The sequence below is a fragment of the Danio aesculapii genome, chromosome 6 (genome assembly GCF_903798145.1).
Source record: "Danio aesculapii chromosome 6, fDanAes4.1, whole genome shotgun sequence".
Classification (NCBI taxonomy): domain Eukaryota; kingdom Metazoa; phylum Chordata; class Actinopteri; order Cypriniformes; family Danionidae; genus Danio; species Danio aesculapii.
The window spans coordinates 9,309,876-9,328,533 of NC_079440.1; the positions used below are offsets into that span (position 1 = coordinate 9,309,876).

The following is an 18,658-nucleotide window of genomic DNA, read 5'->3' on the forward strand; positions in this document are numbered from 1 at the left end:
TATGATATACGTAACATATATAATAAAATAACCAAAACAGAGGGTGGGACTAAGTACAAATCGTTCATTGGCCGAGCGTGGTCACGTGACTCGTGTGACGTCACCTGCGGGAATCTTTAATCGTCTTTGGTGGTCCAAAAGTGATTTCCAAAGTTACTGAAGTACGGAAATAACACACATTTGCAAATTACAGTCAAACGCGCACTATTATTGTAATGTCTACATTATATAAACCCACTTCACTGTCTAGAAGTTTGAAGACCTATATTATATAAACATTTTTTATCAAATAAACCACGATTTTTACTTGTATCCTCCAACTAAGCTATATTTAAAACTACTCACGGGATCCTACACTGTTTTAAAATCATCGACAAAGCTTAACGTTCTTTTTAAATCTCTGTAGTGTAAACAGAGACAGACCACACACAGGCTGTGATTCAGGCTGAGAGAGAGACGGAGATCCGCCATTGCGGTGGTAACGTTAGTTTCTGTGTCCCGTCAGCGTCAAACTGTAAATAAAGTCACGATATCGACACATTTACTTTAAACCGACGTGTAATATCACCCAAAGCAGCGAGGTGAGTTGCCTGATACTTCTCGTTAACTATTATAGCTCTGAAATAAACTTTTTTCGTACTAACACTGAAAGTATTGTTTAAATAGTGGGCTTTGTTCAGTCAGGAGTGTTAAATATCTTATATCTTTTTAAATATCTTTGTGATTTGATTATTCTCTGTGTACTAAACTAAAACTAAGCTATTCTGAAGTCTTATTCCTGTTTTTACTGTTAAGAGCTTAATACGTCAGTTATAACGTTTTGAGAACTTGTTATCAAACTAAACAACACACTTCTGAAGAGCTATACTTGAAATATTTAAGTTAAATATACTCTGATTCACGCTTGTATTTTAGTTTTTGGTACGATTTTTCAGTTTTAATAAAAATAGAATATGCATAGTATAGTAATAACAGGGGGTTTTATGATGGTAAACAGCTTATTACCTTTATTTTTAGGTCCATATTGTAATAATAGACCTGGATGTTGTTATTTTGCACATTACCACTTCATTTTTTGCATATGATTTATATATTATGTGTGTAAAATCAAACACTTTAAAGTTTTATTTGTCAACATAATTACATTATCAACCATAGAATATGAGACACATTGAATTTATTCAGTGAAATTTGCTTTTAAGCATAATTCTTTATGCAAAATGTAAATGTTTAATATGTGTTTTGTCCATAGAAATGCATTATTTACCTCCAAAAAGTGAGGCAATTGATGTACATTTTCTGTGCACATCATGTACACTCACCGGCCACTTTATTAGGTACACACTAGTACCGGGTTTGACCTCCTTCTGCCTTCAGAACTGCTTTAATCCTTTATGGCATAGATTCAACAAGGTACTGGAAATATTCCTCAGAGATTTTGCTCCGTATTGACATGATAGCATCATGCAAATTTGTCGGCTGCACATCCATGTTGTGAAGCTCCCGCTCCACGACATCCCAAAGGTGCTCTCTTGGATTGAGATCTGGTGACTGTGGAGGCCATTTGAGTACAGTGAACTCATTGTCATGTTCAAGAAACCAGTCTGAGATGATTTACGCTTTATGACATGGCGCGTTATTGTTGACACCAAATTCTGACCCTACCATCCTAATGTTGCAGCAGAAATCAAGACTCATCAGACCTGGCAAAGTTTTTCCAATCTTCTGTTGTCCAATTTTGTTGAGCCTGTGCCAATTGTAGCCTCAGTTTCCTGTTCTTAGCTGACAGAAGTGGCACCCGGTGTGGTCTTCTGCTGCTGTAGTGCATCAGCCTTAAGGTTGGACGTGTTGTGTGTTCAGAGATGCTCTTCTGCAGATCTCGGTTGTAACGAGTGTTTTTTTTTAGTTACTGTTGCCTTTCTATTCGCTAGAACCAGTCTGGCCATTCTCCTCTGACCTTTAGCATCAACAAGGCATTTGCGCCCACAGAACTGCCGCTCACTGGATATTTTCTCTTTTTCTGACCATTCTCTGTAAACCCTAGAGATGGTTGTGCGTGAAAATCCCAGTAGATCAGCAGTTTCTGAAATACTCAGACCAGCCCGTCTGGCACCAACAACCATGCCACGTTCAAAGTCACTTCAGTCACCTTTCTTCCCCATTCTGATGCTCTGTTTGAACTGCAGCAGATCGTCTTGACCATGTCTACATGCCTAAATGCATTGAGTTGCTGCCATGTGATTGGCTGATTAGAAATTTGCGTTAAAGAGCAGTTGGACAGGTGTACCTAATAAAGTGGCTGGTGAGTGTACATGTAATAAATTGATAATAATCACATTCATTGTCAGATGTTTTCAATATCATTATTCAGCTCACATTCAATTTAATGGCAAAGCAGGAACTATACTTGGACATTCTGCAAAATATCTCACAACAGAAGGCAAGTTTTAGTGAAGAATGTAAAATAATAATAATAATACATAATTTTTTTTCTTTCTAGGACATCTTTGTGAGATGATTAAGCAACAGATCTATGTATCTCTGCAAACACTTCCATGGTGTGCATATGGATGATGTAGTGCACTTATCATGAACACCAGCAGCAATGAAACCTCCCTGGCGAACACCACAGATGTGGAAAACCGCAGCGCCTGGATCTTGGAGTCTGTCATCATATTAGCCATTGCCGTGTTTGTATGTCTGGGCAATCTGCTAGTCGTGCTGACTCTTTATCGGAAGCCGTACCTATTAACACCGAGCAATAAGTTTGTGTTCAGCCTCACACTTTCCAACCTCTTGTTGTCTGTTCTGGTTTTGCCGTTCGTCGTTGCCAGTTCTCTTCGTGGAGAATGGCTGTTTGGTGTTGTATGGTGCAACTTCTCGGCTCTGCTATATCTGCTCATCAGCTCTGCCAGCATGCTCACATTGGGAGCCATTGCCATTGACAGGTGGGTTCTTGTTTTTTTATTATTAACATTGAAATGTGAGTTCTTGTATTTGTAATTATGCGCATAACTGATGTTTGGCACATTATGAGAAAACGCCACCCATCATTCTGTATTACATCATTGTTTATAGTCATTGGTGATGCGCACTATATTAAAATGATCAAAATATCGCAAATGGTTCACAATAAATATGAAATTTAATACAAATTTTTTACTACAATAGTACATAATATAATTAGTACATAAGATAATAATTGCGGGTGCCACGGTAGCGCAGTGGGGTAGCACGATCGCCTCAAAGAGAGAAGGTTGCTGGTTCGAGCCTCGGCTGGGTCAGTTGGTATTTCTGTGTGGCGTTTGCATGTTCTCCCCGTGTTCGCGTGGGTTCGCTCCGGTTTCCCCCACAGTTCAAAGACATGTAGTATAGTTGAATTGGGTAGGCTAAATTGTCCGTAGTGTATGAGTGTGAATGAATGTGTATGGATGTTTCCCACTGATAGGTTGCAGCTGAAAGGGCATCCGCCGCGTATAACATATGCTGGATAAGTTGGCGGTTCATTCCGCTGTGGCGACCCCAGATTAATAAAGGGACTAAGCTGAAAAGAAAATGAATGATAATAATTACAAAAGTATTTTATTTATTTATTATATGTATATTTATTATATATATATATATATATATATATATATATATATATATATATATATATATATATATATATATATATATATACTGTATATACAGTTGAAGTCAGAATTATTAGCCCCCCTTTGAATTTTTTTACTTTTTTAAATATTTCCCAAATGATGATTAACAGAGCAAGGAAATTTTCACAGTATGTCTGATAATATTTTTTCTTCTGGAGAAAGCCTTTTTTTGTTTTATTTTGGCTAGAATAAAAGCAGTTTTTAATTTTTTAAAAACCATTTTAAGGTCCAAATTAATAGCTCCTTTAAGCTATATTTTTTTTCCGATAGTCTACAGAGCAAACCATCGTTATACAATAACTTGCCTAATTACCCTAATCTGCCTAGTTAACCTAATTAACCTAGTTAAGCCTTTAAATGTCACTTTAAGCTGTGTAGAAGTGTCTTGAAAAGTATCTAGTAAAATATTATTTACTGTCATCATGACAAAGATAAAATAAATCAGTTATTAGAAATGTAAAACTATTATGTTTAGAAATGTGTTGAAAAACTGTGCTGTAAAAATGTTTTTACACAATTCATTCATGTTGTCCCTACACAAGTTGATTAAGTTAACCCTTTTAACACATTTATGTGAACTGAACATAAAAAAATTAAGTTGTCCCAATGAAATCTCAAGAATTATGTTGTTTAAGCTCATTTTAAATAAGTAGTTTGAATGAGCAAGATATGTGTGTGTGTGTGTATATATGTATGTATATATATATATACACATATATATGTATATATATATATATATGTATGTATGTATATATATGTATATATATATATATAAAACTAAGAGTAGTCAATTAAACATTTTATAGTTTACAGTGCATGCATCATATGTATGACATTATTAACCTCACTTTAATCTTCATATGATTACTATCTTCAATAGTACTAAAAACAATCTGACTGAATTTTTGTTTCCCTAATTTTACAGGAATAATCTTAATATTATCTTAAAATTACTTGTTACTCTCTGAAAATACAGAAAAATAGCATAATACCAAAATACAAGCAATAACTGTAAATTTAATGTTCTGTAAAAATACAGTCAATTACCTGAAAAATTACGTTAGTGTACCTTAATAACTATTAATAAGGAGCAAATTAGGAGTTTGTTGAAGCAAAAGTCAAAATGGTTGGCTAAGAACGAGAACTGAACCATAAAATAAAGTGTGACCAAAAGTTTCTTCCAAATATAACAAAGTATTTCACAATATATATTGCAGAAAAACTAAATATCGCAATGTCAGATTTTTCCAACATCGTGCAGCCCTAGCAGTGGCTAATATCTAAATAAATAAACAAACTCCTTGTGTTTTGTCAGGTACTATGCTGTTCTCTTCCCAATGGTCTACCCCATCAAGATCACCGGTAATCGAGCATCGCTGGCCATCATCTACCTGTGGCTTCACTCTCTTTTAGGTTGCCTTCCTCCTCTTTTCGGCTGGTCCACCTTCGAGTTTGACCCCTTCAAGAAGACCTGCACTGTGGCATGGTATCGTGAAGTCAGTTACACTGCATTCTGGGTAGTGTGGTGCTGTCTGGTCCCTCTGTCCGCCATGCTCTTATGCTACGGCCTCATCTTTCGTGTGGCACGACACAAAGCTCGCAAGGTGCATTGTGGGACGGTTGTCATCGTTCAAGCGTCATCCAATAGAAATGGGCGCAAAAACTCCACCGCCTCGGTTTCCTCCATTGGTAGCCGCAAAGGTTTAATCTACGCCGGCAGCCAGTGTAAAGCATTGGTCACTATTTTGGTGGTCATTGGGACTTATTTGATGACATGGGGACCGTATGTCGTGGTGATCTGCACTGAGGCATTATGGGGGAGAGGAAGCGTGTCGTCCCGTTTGGAGATCGCGGTGTCCTGGCTGTCGTTCATCAGTGCAGCTTGTCATCCTCTTATATATGGGCTGTGGAATAAAACCGTGAGGAAAGAGCTGCTGGGCATGTGCTGCACTGATCGCCACTACAGGGAATCATTCGTTAGTCGCCACAGGAAGAACCGCCTTTTTAGCATCTCCAACCGAATCACAGGTGAGTGTTTTAACCTGGTTGCTTTCATTGGGAGTTATTGCCATGATATTGCCATGGTTGTGTGGTTGTGAAGGGATATGATAATAATACTATGTTGATTGTTTTTTAGTGAAAATCATTTTATTTTAATTAAGATTTTTTTCTTTTTAATTATATGAATGGTTTTATAATTATTATTATATAAATAGTTTTTCGAAATATTGAATAGAAAATTATTATAATGTAGTATATTATTTATTACAGTAGTATTTAGTAGTAAAATGTTAATTATTTTATTAGTGAGAATTATTTTAGAATGGGAAAACTAGGTTGCTGCTGGAAGTGGTGTTAGTGAGGCTAGCAGGAGGCACTCAACCTGCGTTCTGTGTGGGTCCTAACGCCCCAGTATAGTGAAGGGGACTCTATACTGCTCAGAGAGAGCCGTCTTTCAGATAAGACGTTAATCCGAGGTCCCGACTAATTAAAAAAATTTAGTTGAAAGACAGGGGCGTAACATGAAGGGGCCTTAGGGGCGTAACTTGAAGTACGTTAGAGGCGTAACTTGAAGTTATGGAGACATGTCAAAACTATGTTGCTGGAAAGATGGCGCTGTACATCAGTTATTAACGTCTACACCCCAACCCCAAACCCAACCATCACTGTTATTAGTCTACACCTTCCCCAACCCTAAACCCAACCATCAGAGTTAATAACGTACAGCTGTGAGTTGCCGAGGCTTTCATACTGCATTGTACTGTTATTTGCAACCACAGGGGGCGACGCCGAGTAGGCTAACTGTCATGACAAAACAGACGAGGCATCTGCCATCTTGCCAACAACATCTCGTTGTGAGATCTCGCCTTGTTCAAAAGGATCTCGATAACTTCAAGTTACACCCCTTCATGATATGCCCCCGTCTTGTAGTCTGCAGACAGATACACTTGAAAAAATTCCAAGATGTCTTTCGACATGGAGTAGGGGTTTAACCCCGGCATCCCAGCCCACTGACCTCTGTCCATCATGGCCTCCTAAACATCCCCATATTATAATTGGCTTCATCACTCTGTCTCCTCTACACCAATCAGCTGGTGTGCAGTCTGGTGCAATATGGCTGCCTTCACATCATCCAGGTGGATGCTGCACACTAGTGGTGGATGAGGAGACTTCCTCAAGAATAGGTAAAGCGCTTAGAGTGTCCAGAGTAGTGCTAAATAAATGTAATGAATTATTATATATATTTTTCTCACATTTATATATATATATATTTTTTTTTCTCACACACACACACACACACACACACGCGCACACACACACACACACACACACACACACACACACACACACACACACACACACACACACACACACACACATATGTTGAAAAAATGTGCTGTAAAAATGTAGGGTTTCACACAATTAATTCATGTTGTCCCTACACAAGTTGATTAAGTTAACCCTTTTAACACATTTATGTGAACTGAACATAAAAAAATTAAGTTGTCCCAATGGAATGTCAAGAATTATGTTGTTTTAGCTCATTTTAAATAAGTAGTTTGAACGAGCAAAATGTGTGTGTGTGTGTGTGTGTGTGTGTATATACACATATATATACATATATATACATATATATTATTATTATTATTATATATACATATATATAATATACTTAACATTTACACTTTAAATATACACTTTTAATATACACTTTTTGTCTTTATAAAATATTTAATAATATTAATTTACTTCACAATGATAATAAATAATTTAAAATATCATTCATTCATTCATTTTCTTTTTGGCTTAGTCACTTTATTAATCAGGGGTCGCTTCCTTCCAGCTGCAACCCATCACTCGGAAACACCCATACACTTCCATTCACACACATACACTATGGACAATTTAGCTTACCCAATTTACCTATACTACATGTCTTTGGACTGTGGGGGAAACCGGAGCACCCGGAGGAAACCCACGCGAAGACGGGGAGAACATGCAAACCCCACACAGAAATGCCAACTGACCCAGCCAAGGCTCGAACCAGCGACCTTCTTGCTGTGAGACGAGAGCGCTACCTACTGCGCCACCGTGCTGCCTAAAAATATTATTATTACTTTAATAAATAATTTATTTGTTAGGGATCTGAATTGTCCTTCTGCTTGTTTGAGGGATGGGGGATTGGATGGTTTGCTTTAAAAGCTAAAGCGATGGTTTGCTTTAAAATAAATACATACTTTTTTTTATTCTCTCTATGAAACACAACATGCTGCGCGAACACTGTGTCCTGCCTTAACAGACATGTTTCTGTTGCAGATCTCGGTATGTCACCACACCTGACGGCCATGTTGGCTGGTGGAGGACAGCTTTTAGGTGCCGGCAGCAGCACAGGAGACACTGGCTTCAGCTTCTCCCAGGACTCAGGTGTGTTTCTATCAGCATGTTTTAAAAATGTATTTAATTCTGCATTGCAAAGCTGAATATTCAGCATCATTACTCAAGTCTAAAGACTTACTGACACTTATTTCAATATTTTACATTGTGCTGTGTAATATTGCTGTGGGGTTTTTGGGTTTATTAAAGATATTATCAAGGTCGTTACGCTAATTTTTGATGTAATGTAATTAGAGATAATAATTGTTTTAATGCAAGCATATATCAAGTATGTCACTAACTTTGCAAAAAACATCCAAAGCATTCATGAAACCTTATTAAGTTATAACGTCTTATTTTATATATTAAGAATTGTATTGATTTTTGTTGTCAGTTCAGTAATATCACATAAGCAAGAGTGCCATTTTCCCCAATATAAGCATTGAAGCTTATCAACAACAAACAGGAAGCTAAAATAATTTACATTTGTTCCAGACCAAACGACACACTTTGCACTTAACCACGTAGTTTAGTGTCGTCCCAATGTAACAATAACTTTTTTACTGATCAGAAACTCAAATCGTTTCCCAATCTACGTAAGTTTAGCAGTTGTCAAATTAGTGAAATAAGAACTAATCTAGTACAACTGCATTGACCATCAGGAGGCTTGTAGGAATGGGTTTTAAACCACAGCGGTTCGAACTGTAGTTCTGCCGAATGGGCAGTATTAATAGCCATAAAGGTGGGAGAGTGTTGATATTATGTGATTGTATTGTATTGCAATATGGAACAGTTAAGTGTTGATGTTAAATCAAAAGTAATTCACAAATACTTCAAAATGAAATGATTTAATGACAATAATCCTTTATGGTTACAACTGAATTAGTTACAAAATAACTGTATAAAAGGATGAGATATGAAAAGATAAAACATATGATATAAATTGTACCCAGCTTAAATGTAAAATTAAAGTTACCAGAGGTATAGGGAGAGACACAGGGGGAGGGAGAGAGAGACAAAGAGAGCAGGCCCAGATTGCAGTAGAGTCAGAGAAGATAGACTCCAGAGGAGGAGAGGAGCAGAGGAGGAAAGCAGACCAGGAAAAGACAGGCCAGGAAAATAAAAGAGGCAGAGCAGCGTTTTACCACCTATTTTGTATCTTTCTTGACCATGTGACTAAAGCCCAAAATGCTGAGACATTCAAACTGACCAATCAACATGTGACCACATCGTAAAACCCCCAAAGTCCACATACAGGCCCTGATCTTATCAGTATCTGCCTTTGGAGTCATTATGGACCTTCTTGAGTCAAAAATACATGTTTTGTCATGTAAACAAATGCATATAACAATTTAGCCTCTTACAGGCTCAATAAATCAATTACATAGAAGAATTTTGCTTGCACAATAAAAATGTAATTAACCCATCGCTAGCAGCCTGTAGCTCCTCCCCTTAAATTGAGTACATGAAGGGTTTAACATCTCACATTTCTGTTTATTTGTTGAATAAGTGCATCATTTGGGTATTTCAAGTGCACTTGTTCATTTTAATCATTTCAGTGACTGCACTATTACACTGTTTATTAACAGTGGATTAGTATGTGATTTGGAATGCAAGTAATATTGTTTCAATTTTATTGTTTCACCAATACAATATTTCCACTGTCTTTCATCCTTGAATTACGTTTTTGAGTCAATTATTTGAGTCAGTGTTGGTAATTTATTGATAAAGAATTTCAATCGCTTTGTTTCTGAATGAAGCCGCTGTTTTGTATGAATCATTTGAATGAACAATTCGGTGAATCAGAGGCTTGCTGCCATCTACTGGTGGTTTTAGTGTTAAAAATGTTTATTTATGACACTATTAAACCAGCCAAGGAACCATCAGAAAAACATCAAAATATTGTTACTCAAAAATGGTACAAAAATAAATAAAAAAAATATTGCACAAACTGTGCATCCTTACATCAACCTTAATTTCGTTAAAATATTTACCACAAAATTAACATTTTTGTGTAGATACACATACATTTTTATAGTATCCTTAACAGCAGTTTCTTTTCTGAAGTCTTTTGTTTTGGTTTGTTTTGTTCTGCAGGTACAGACACCATGCTGCTGGATAATTATTCTGAAGGAGCAGAAAACTCACACTACTCTGCTTTATTCAACAAGCGCAGGAGTTCAGTCATGTTTGAGGACCAGGTGGAACCGCAGATGAAAGGTAGAAAAAAAATGTGTTGATTAAAAAAATGAGGTTTAGAGAAAGATCATAATATGGATTATATGAATAATTATTACATTTTATCTACTTTAAATACTACTTCAAAAAATTATACATGCAGTTGAAGTCAAAATTATTAGCCCCCCTTGATTTTTTTCTTTTTTTAAATATTTCCCAAATTATGTTTAACAGAGCAAGGACATTTTCACAATAACATTTGGCTTGAATAAAAGCAGTTTCAAATTTTTTAAAAACCATTTTAAGGTCAATATTATTAGCCACTTTAAGCTATATATTTTTTCTATAGTGAACAGAACAAACCATCGTTATACAATAACTTGCCTAATTACCCTAACCTGCCAAAGTACCTAATTACCTAATTAACCTAGTTAAGCCTTTAAATGTCACTTTAAGCTGTATAGAAGTGTCTTGAAAAATATCCAGTAAAATATTATTTACTGTCATCATGGCAAAATAAAATAAATCAGTTATTAGAAATGAGTTATTAAAACCATTATGTTTAGAAATGTATTGAAAAGATCTTCTCTCCGTTAAACAGAAATTGGGGGAAAAAAATGGGGCTAATAATTCTGATTTCAACTGTGTGTGTGTGTGTGTGTGTGTGTGTGTGTGTGTGTGTGTGTGTGTGTGTTTGTGTGTGTATATATCTATATATATAAAAGAGACTTATATTATTTTAACTAGTTGTTTCATTTAGTTTGGCACAAAAATTTCAAAGACGAACAGAATTTAATAATATATCTACAAAAAAACAACTAATAAAATTAAATTAGGAATAAGGAATTTTTATAAAATGTTATAAATTTAATACAATTTTATTTCAAATTAAGATTTAAAAATAAAACCTTTAAATAAACATATGACTACATTTTTGGGGGGGGGGATTTGGAGCGAAATTTCAACTTTTGTGTCAAAATCTACATACAATTTGGATAAAACTTTGCGATGATATTGCAATTATTTATTTTTACTATATTTTATTATTTATAAATGAATAAAATAATTTACATTTCAAATCGGAAATCGGTTAAACTGCCTATTATTTAAGGACAGACGTACGTTGTAATAAAGTTACTGGCCAGCTGGCCATCGGGAAAAAGGAGGCAGAGATCCAACAAACTTTTAAATTATTTTAATAATGAAAAAATAAAACAAACAGATGGCAGCTCCTCACAGAGACTGTCGCCAAACTGAAAGCAAAAGTAAAACAAAGTGTCCAGGCGTGGTCCTCTCTCATCTTCCACTGCTGTCTCTTCTCCTTTTATAATCCAGAGCTCCTCCGTGGGACTCGAGGCCGGAGCGCAACACAGGTGCTTCACAGTATCACTCAAGCATCGGCCTCATTTCGTTCCCACGGCTCTTGGCCCCGCCCACTCGCTACGTACATGTTACTTACATGTATATATTTATTTTCTTTGCATCGACTACAAAACAGCATAAACCATAAACCCAAACCTATCACAGAAAAGTGTCCAAAACCCCGTTTTGCAGTTGCTGATTCATATTCAAATAAATTTTTTTTTATCACAAACAGAATTAAACACAGTATGATATGCAGTGAAATGCTTACACAACCACTCGTGGCCTTTAAAAAATAACAACAACAATAGCAAAAATATTAATGATAATAACAAAAGCAATCTAAATTTAAATATAATTTTAATATAAACTATTTAAAGACTTTCGATACAGAAGTTTCTAACAAAGTACCTAGGGCATAAGCTGAGCTTATTGATGGTGATGTAGCGATTGTTATTGTGTTCATCAGGGGAGGAGGAGTCTCGGCAGGTGAAGGCGGAGCTTCATCAGGTGATTGACTGCTTCGCCTCCAGCATGGCGAAGGCCATCGAGAGTGATGCTAAACTCCTGCTGTTCAGGAGCGAGACTCAGACGGACAGATCTTCATCATGTCGAGCCTCACAGAGAGGCTCACGACAGCCGGACGGACAGAGAGCTCGACTGCAGAGTATAGACGAGGGCATCGGTGCTGATGACAGGGATCAAGACCACGAGGACGATATCGAGGAAATATGCGCATAGATTAATCTACATTTTTAATACGGTACGTGTTCTGACAAAAGCCAAGAATCTCCAAAGTTCATCACTAGCATTCATACTGCAAAGTTTCCATCATATTCATCCTTCAAAAGCTTAAAATAAATCAAGCATGGCTGGAAAGATGTTACATTTCCAACCAATAAAAAATCATTTATATATTATATAAAACAGATTGAGGCTAGTTGTTACACTTTCTGTTTAAATAAACATTTCCCAAAATAGGTTTATATAAAAATAATAAGACTACAAAAAACATTTTCACTTACAAAATTAATTAATACATAAATAAGAATTTACAGAAAACAATTGACAATTATGGAGAACGTGTTTATAACGTAATTTAAAAAAAAAAGAAGAAAATCATAAAAATGGTTAAACATTTTAAGATTTAGGGACAGAATTTACAAAAAAATAAAGTATAACAGTATACACTCACCGGCCACTTTATTAGGTACAACTGTCCAACTGCTCGTTAAACCAAATTTCTAATCAGCCAATCACATGGCAGCAATGACATGCATTTAGGCATGTAGAGATGGTCAAGACAATCTGCTGCAGTTCAAACTGAGCATCAGAATAGGGAAGAAAGGTGATTTAAGTGACTTTGAACGTGGAATGGTTCTTGGTGCAAGACGGGCTGGTCTGAGTATTTCAGAAACTGCTGATTTACTGGGATTTTCACGCACAACCATCTCTAGGGTTTACAGAGAATGATCTGAAAAAGAGAAAATATGCAGGGAGCGGCAGTTCTGTGGGCACATATGCCTTGTTGACGCCAGAGGAGAATGGCCAGACTGGTTCCAGCTGATAGAAAGGCAACCGTAACTCAAATAAAGGTCTGCAGAAGAGCATTTCTGAACACACAACACGTCCAATCTTGAGGCAGATGAACTACAGCAGCAGAAAACCACACCGGGTGCCACTCCTGTCAGCTAAGAACAGGAAACTGAGGCTACAATTTGCACAGGCTCACCAAAATTGGACAATAGAAGATTGGAAAAACATTGCCTGGTCTGATGAGTCTTGACTTCTGCTGTGACATTTGGCTGGTAGGGTAAAAGCATGGATCCATCCTGCCTTGTATCAACGGTTCAGGCTGGTGGTGGTGGTGTAATGGTGTGGAGAATATTTCCTTGGCATACTCTGGGCCCATTAGTACCAATTGAGCATCGTGTCAATGCCACAGCCTTCCTGAGTATTGTTGCTGACCATGTCCATCCCTTTATGAGCACAGTGTACCCATCTTCTGATGGCTACTTCCCAGCAGGATAACTCGTCATAAAGCGCGAATCATCTCAGACTGGTTTCTTGAACATGACAATGAGTTCACCGTACTCAAATGGCCTCCACAGTCACCAGTTCTCAATCCAATAGAGCACCTTTGGGATGTGGTGGAACGGGAGATTCGCATCATGGATGTGCAGCTGACAAATCTGCAACAACTGCGTGATGCTATCATGTCAATATGGACCAACATCTGAGAAATATTTCCAGTACCTTGTTGAATGCCACAAAGGATAAAGGCAGTTCTGAAGGCAAAAGGAGGTCCAACCTGGTAAAAGGTGTACCTAATAAAGTGGCCGGTGAGTGTAATTACTAATATAAAAGTTAAAAAAGAATTTTAAAAGTGTCATCCCGCGAGGAATCAAATAAATGAAAATAAAAAAAATTAAGTTCTGAATATTTCATTAAAATTAATAAAATACCGTCTCAAACAATTCGGCATTTTGAGGTAAAAAAAAAATCTGTTGCAAACAGGGCGATTACAAATGTACTTAATAAAAATGGATAATTTACATTTAAACACGATAACTTGTCTTTTTTATTTGACCTATTTAATATTGACTTTTGTATTGACAAACAGTGTTTAAAGGGATAGTTCATCCAAAAATAAAAGCTTCCTATTAATAATTATTTATACAACTAGACATCTAAATTAAAGTTAATGTTAAAGAGTGCTAACTTTTGTGGCAACTAGCCCCAGTCTCATAACTGTAGACACTTATTATTATTCATTACCCTTTTGATTTCCGCCTTTAGCACTGTTTACATATTTCTCAGTCTGCTTTTTTTAATATCATGTATTGCTTGGTGTCATATTTAGCCTGGATGTGGCCAGTACTGCATGTTTACCGATGCTTAATCCTGCCAAAATATGTCAACCACTATCTATTAGGAAAGCAAAGATTTCTGCAAAGTGTTGTTGTTTTACTTTGACAACATTTAGTCTTCAATTCATACTTTAGTACATGTACATGACCCATTAGATATTTCTACAGTGAAAACGATGTTGTAAAATGTTGATAATACTAGTCTTATTCTTTAAAGATACACTGATGGAAATGATTTTTTAATTAACTGTTTTTGTACTGTAAATTCACATGTAAACACTTTTTGTACTGTTTTTTTACGAGTTAATCATAATGTTTTATATCATCTTTCTGATAATAAACAGCACTTGTATTTCTAAGTGTTTCTTGTATTGCCATTGGTTAGTAATGTAAAGGTGTAGAGAAAAGGCATAATTATATAATATATATAATTATATAATATATATATATATAATATATATAATTATATATGTGGCTGAGACGCCAGCATTCTCAGCATGAGGATGCCTGGACTATGATGGCGTTTCTGGTCTCTTCAAGCATTCGCAGAATAACCTGCAGAGGGAGACAAACACAACTGATCCTACATGCAGAAATTAAGCAATCACTTAAGTAATAATTAAAGCTCAAGCATCTTACTTAATTTTAACATGTTTTTACATTTTTTTTTACACCCAAGGCTCTATATATACATACATACACACACATACTTACATACATACAAACATACTTACACACACACACACATATATATACATATATATATATATATATATATATATATATATATATATATATATATATATATATATATATATATATATATTTATTATTTTTTTTATTAATTAATTAATTTTATTTATTTATTTAGTTTTTTTTAATAATATTATTTACGGTGTTTTTTTTATTATGTATTTATGATCTTTTTTTAATGTAAACGTTATAAATGCTTTGGTAATATATTTGTAACATTTGTCATGCCAATAACTGATAACGTAAGCCAGAAGAGAGAACCACGTCAAATGTACTGTCCTGCTCATTGACACTGCGGTAGAAAAACGAGCGGTAATTCGTTTTTTTTTTTTTTTTTTTCTTCATACTTTCATTTTTTTCCATGTATTTTACTTAAATACACGTTTTTATATTAACATTAAAAAAGATTAAGGATTTAAGATGCCACTATATATATATATATATATATATATATATATATATATATATATATATATATATATATATATATATATATATATATATGTGTGTGTGTGTGTATGTATGTGTGTGTGTGTGTGTGTATATACATATATATATACATATATATACACACACACACACACACACACACACACACATATATATATATATATATATATATATATATATATATATATATATATATATATATATATATATACACACACACACACACACACATATATATATATATATATATATATATATATATATATATATATATATATATATATATATATACACACACACACACACACACACTCACATACACATCATATTATTATCATTCAATATATCAATATTATTCCGTATATTATTATTCATATATATCAATATAAAAAATAATCGATCAGAATACACTGTACATTAAACAATCAACATTTCTACAAGTTTCTACAACATTCTAAAAGTCATGATAACCCCATCGTGGAGTTTTTTATTTATTTATTTATTATTATTTCAGCAAATAGGATTGTTAAAAAAAGTAATTTGTTGTACTCTCCCATTCCCGGCGCTCTAGTTTACTTCCGCTACTGAGAGACCCGGAAATGTGAAACGGCTTCAGAATCAGAGAACGTTCGATTTACTGTACGTCATAAATAGAACTGTCATAGAAGCCGGTGAAACTCGCGCTCTATCCGGACAGCACTTTACTTCGGATTATGAAGAAAAGCACGAGGACAAAGACAGACGCGCTCTCTGCATCGCTCCGCTTTATTAGTATTTTAACGATAGATGCTATAAAACAAAACTAAAAAGCGATAGATGAATAATATTCATAAAATATATAATATAGTTGACTATTATAATATAAATATAACATAAATAAATGACTTATCGGTAGAGCCAGACGGAATCTGCGGATGTTTTTTGCCATTTCTGCTGAGAACTTTGGAAAAAATCTGTGGATTTATGCGGAATTATTTTGGGAGTATCATAACTAAAACCTTAATATGTGAAATAAAAAATAATATCTTTTTAACTTTTATTTAATGTTTAAAATGCAAATCTAATTAGATTCACTTCATTTGGTAAACAAAGCAAGTCTACCATATATCTACTAAAAGGCAGAAAACATTACTGTACAAACTGCATTGTACATAAATCAGATGAACATTTTCATATTAGTCAATAATATTGCTGAAATTAATTTAAAAACTGAATAAATATCAATTTACACACATTTACTCAAGTAAATAAACAGAATTAATGATGGGCTGAGAATCTGCAGAATTCTGCGTGCAGATTCCGTGTGGGCCTGCTTATCGAATCAGTAGAAATCAACAATTAAGTACAGATCTGTTCCCATTGTCAAAGGCAATAGATACTGTAGAGACGCTAAGTAGATAGATGTCCTTCCAAGAGGAAGGGGGTGGTGGTGGGCATAGTAGATAGGTATATGTACAAATAAATTGGTTGGTAACTTAGGTACAAGTAAAGATAGATGCCCTTCCAAGAGGAAGGGGATGGTGGTGGGCAGAGTAGATAGGTATAAAAAAAAATTGTAATTATTACTTGTAGGTAAATTGTAGGCAGGTAGGTACAAGAATGATGCCCTTCCAAGAGGATAGATAGATAGATAGATAGATAGATAGATAGATAGATAGATAGATAGATAGATAGATAGATAGATAGATAGATAGATAGATAGATAGATAGATAGATAAAAATAACTTAAGTCTTACTTGATAAAACTTGCACAAGTAAAATTCAAGTAAATTTGACAAATTTTATATATAATGAATTCAATATTACAGTTTTACACTCCTGTTAATTTGCAATGATTAGCAAACATTTAAATATTACAAGTAGGCTAGGTGAATACTGATATTTAGGCTGTTAAATGAAAAAAGTCATTTTATTCAGGGCAAAGGGTCATTTTAAAGGGTGGGGGTGGGATTTGACATATTGTGAATGAAAAGTATGTAATAGCACAAAATTAAACTGTTCAAAGGTCTGATAAAGTCTTTTTATTTTGTCATTTTTGTTGTGGAGGTGCATTTGGTTTCTTTACACTAATCAGAGATGAGTGTTATTTGCTAACAATTACAGTACACTATTTATTGACATTTTTCCATATGTATCTACATAGTAAGCTCTTATTTAGCTCATTGTTGGTAAGTTACATTAAAAACATGTCAAAAGAAAGTAAAAACAAAATCTGTTTATGTTTGTCTTAATAATAACACTGTAAATGCTGAGAAAAACTGGAGCACATATATTATTTTTGAACCAAGAAACTGAACCACATGTGTAAAGTGTATTAATTTAATACAATTCACCTTTATTTGTATAGCGCTTATACAATGTAGATTGTGTCAAAGCAGCTTCACATAAAGGGTCATAGTAAATAGGAACAGTGTAGTTCAGTTTGTAGTGTTTAAGTTCAGTTCAGTTTAGCAAAGTTCAGTGTGGTTTAATAATCACTACTGAGAGTCCAAATACTGAAGAGCAAATCCAACGATGCGCAGCACTACAGATCCCGAACCATGCAAGCCAGTGGCGACAGCGAAGAGGGAAAAAAACTTCACTAATTGGCGAAAGTGAAGAAAAAAAACCTTGAGAGAAACCAGGCTCAGTTGGGCACGACCATTTTAATTTCTACGCTGGCCAAACGTCTTGTGCAGAGCTGCAGTCTCAGTGGCGGAGGCTGGCCTCAGCGAAGACTCGTCTGTCTCTGGAGCGTCACAGGAATCAGTCTCATGTTCTCCACTCTTCCATGACCACCACAGTAGCTGCTCAGGATACGGCCTGGTCCAGGATATGGAAACCTTGGGATCATCTCGTCGTTGGTCTTGGATCGAATCAGTGACTCTGCATAGTCTGAGGGCCTCGGGAAGAGTATCCCCAGGTGGAAATGGGGAATAAAGAAAATAATTAGCGTAGCTGCTGTTCATAGTGTATATAAACAAGATGCAGAACCTGTGTGGAAGCCCGCTAAGTGGTGCACTGAGTGTATGCTTT

The 18,658-nt window shown here is 35.2% G+C and overlaps 1 protein-coding gene across 1 annotated transcript; it reads left to right on the forward strand.

The window, feature by feature from the left end:
- Positions 1 to 441: 441 nt before the first annotated feature.
- On the forward strand, positions 442 to 13,936 carry gpr161b (G protein-coupled receptor 161b). The gene is made up of 6 exons (XM_056459432.1): positions 442 to 581; positions 2,501 to 2,948; positions 4,972 to 5,684; positions 7,974 to 8,081; positions 10,128 to 10,250; positions 12,040 to 13,936. Exons 2-6 carry the CDS (start codon positions 2,590 to 2,592, stop codon positions 12,309 to 12,311), a joined length of 1,575 nt encoding a protein of 524 aa, XP_056315407.1. The 5' UTR covers positions 442 to 581; positions 2,501 to 2,589; the 3' UTR covers positions 12,312 to 13,936.
- The last annotated feature ends 4,722 nt before the right edge of the window (positions 13,937 to 18,658 follow it).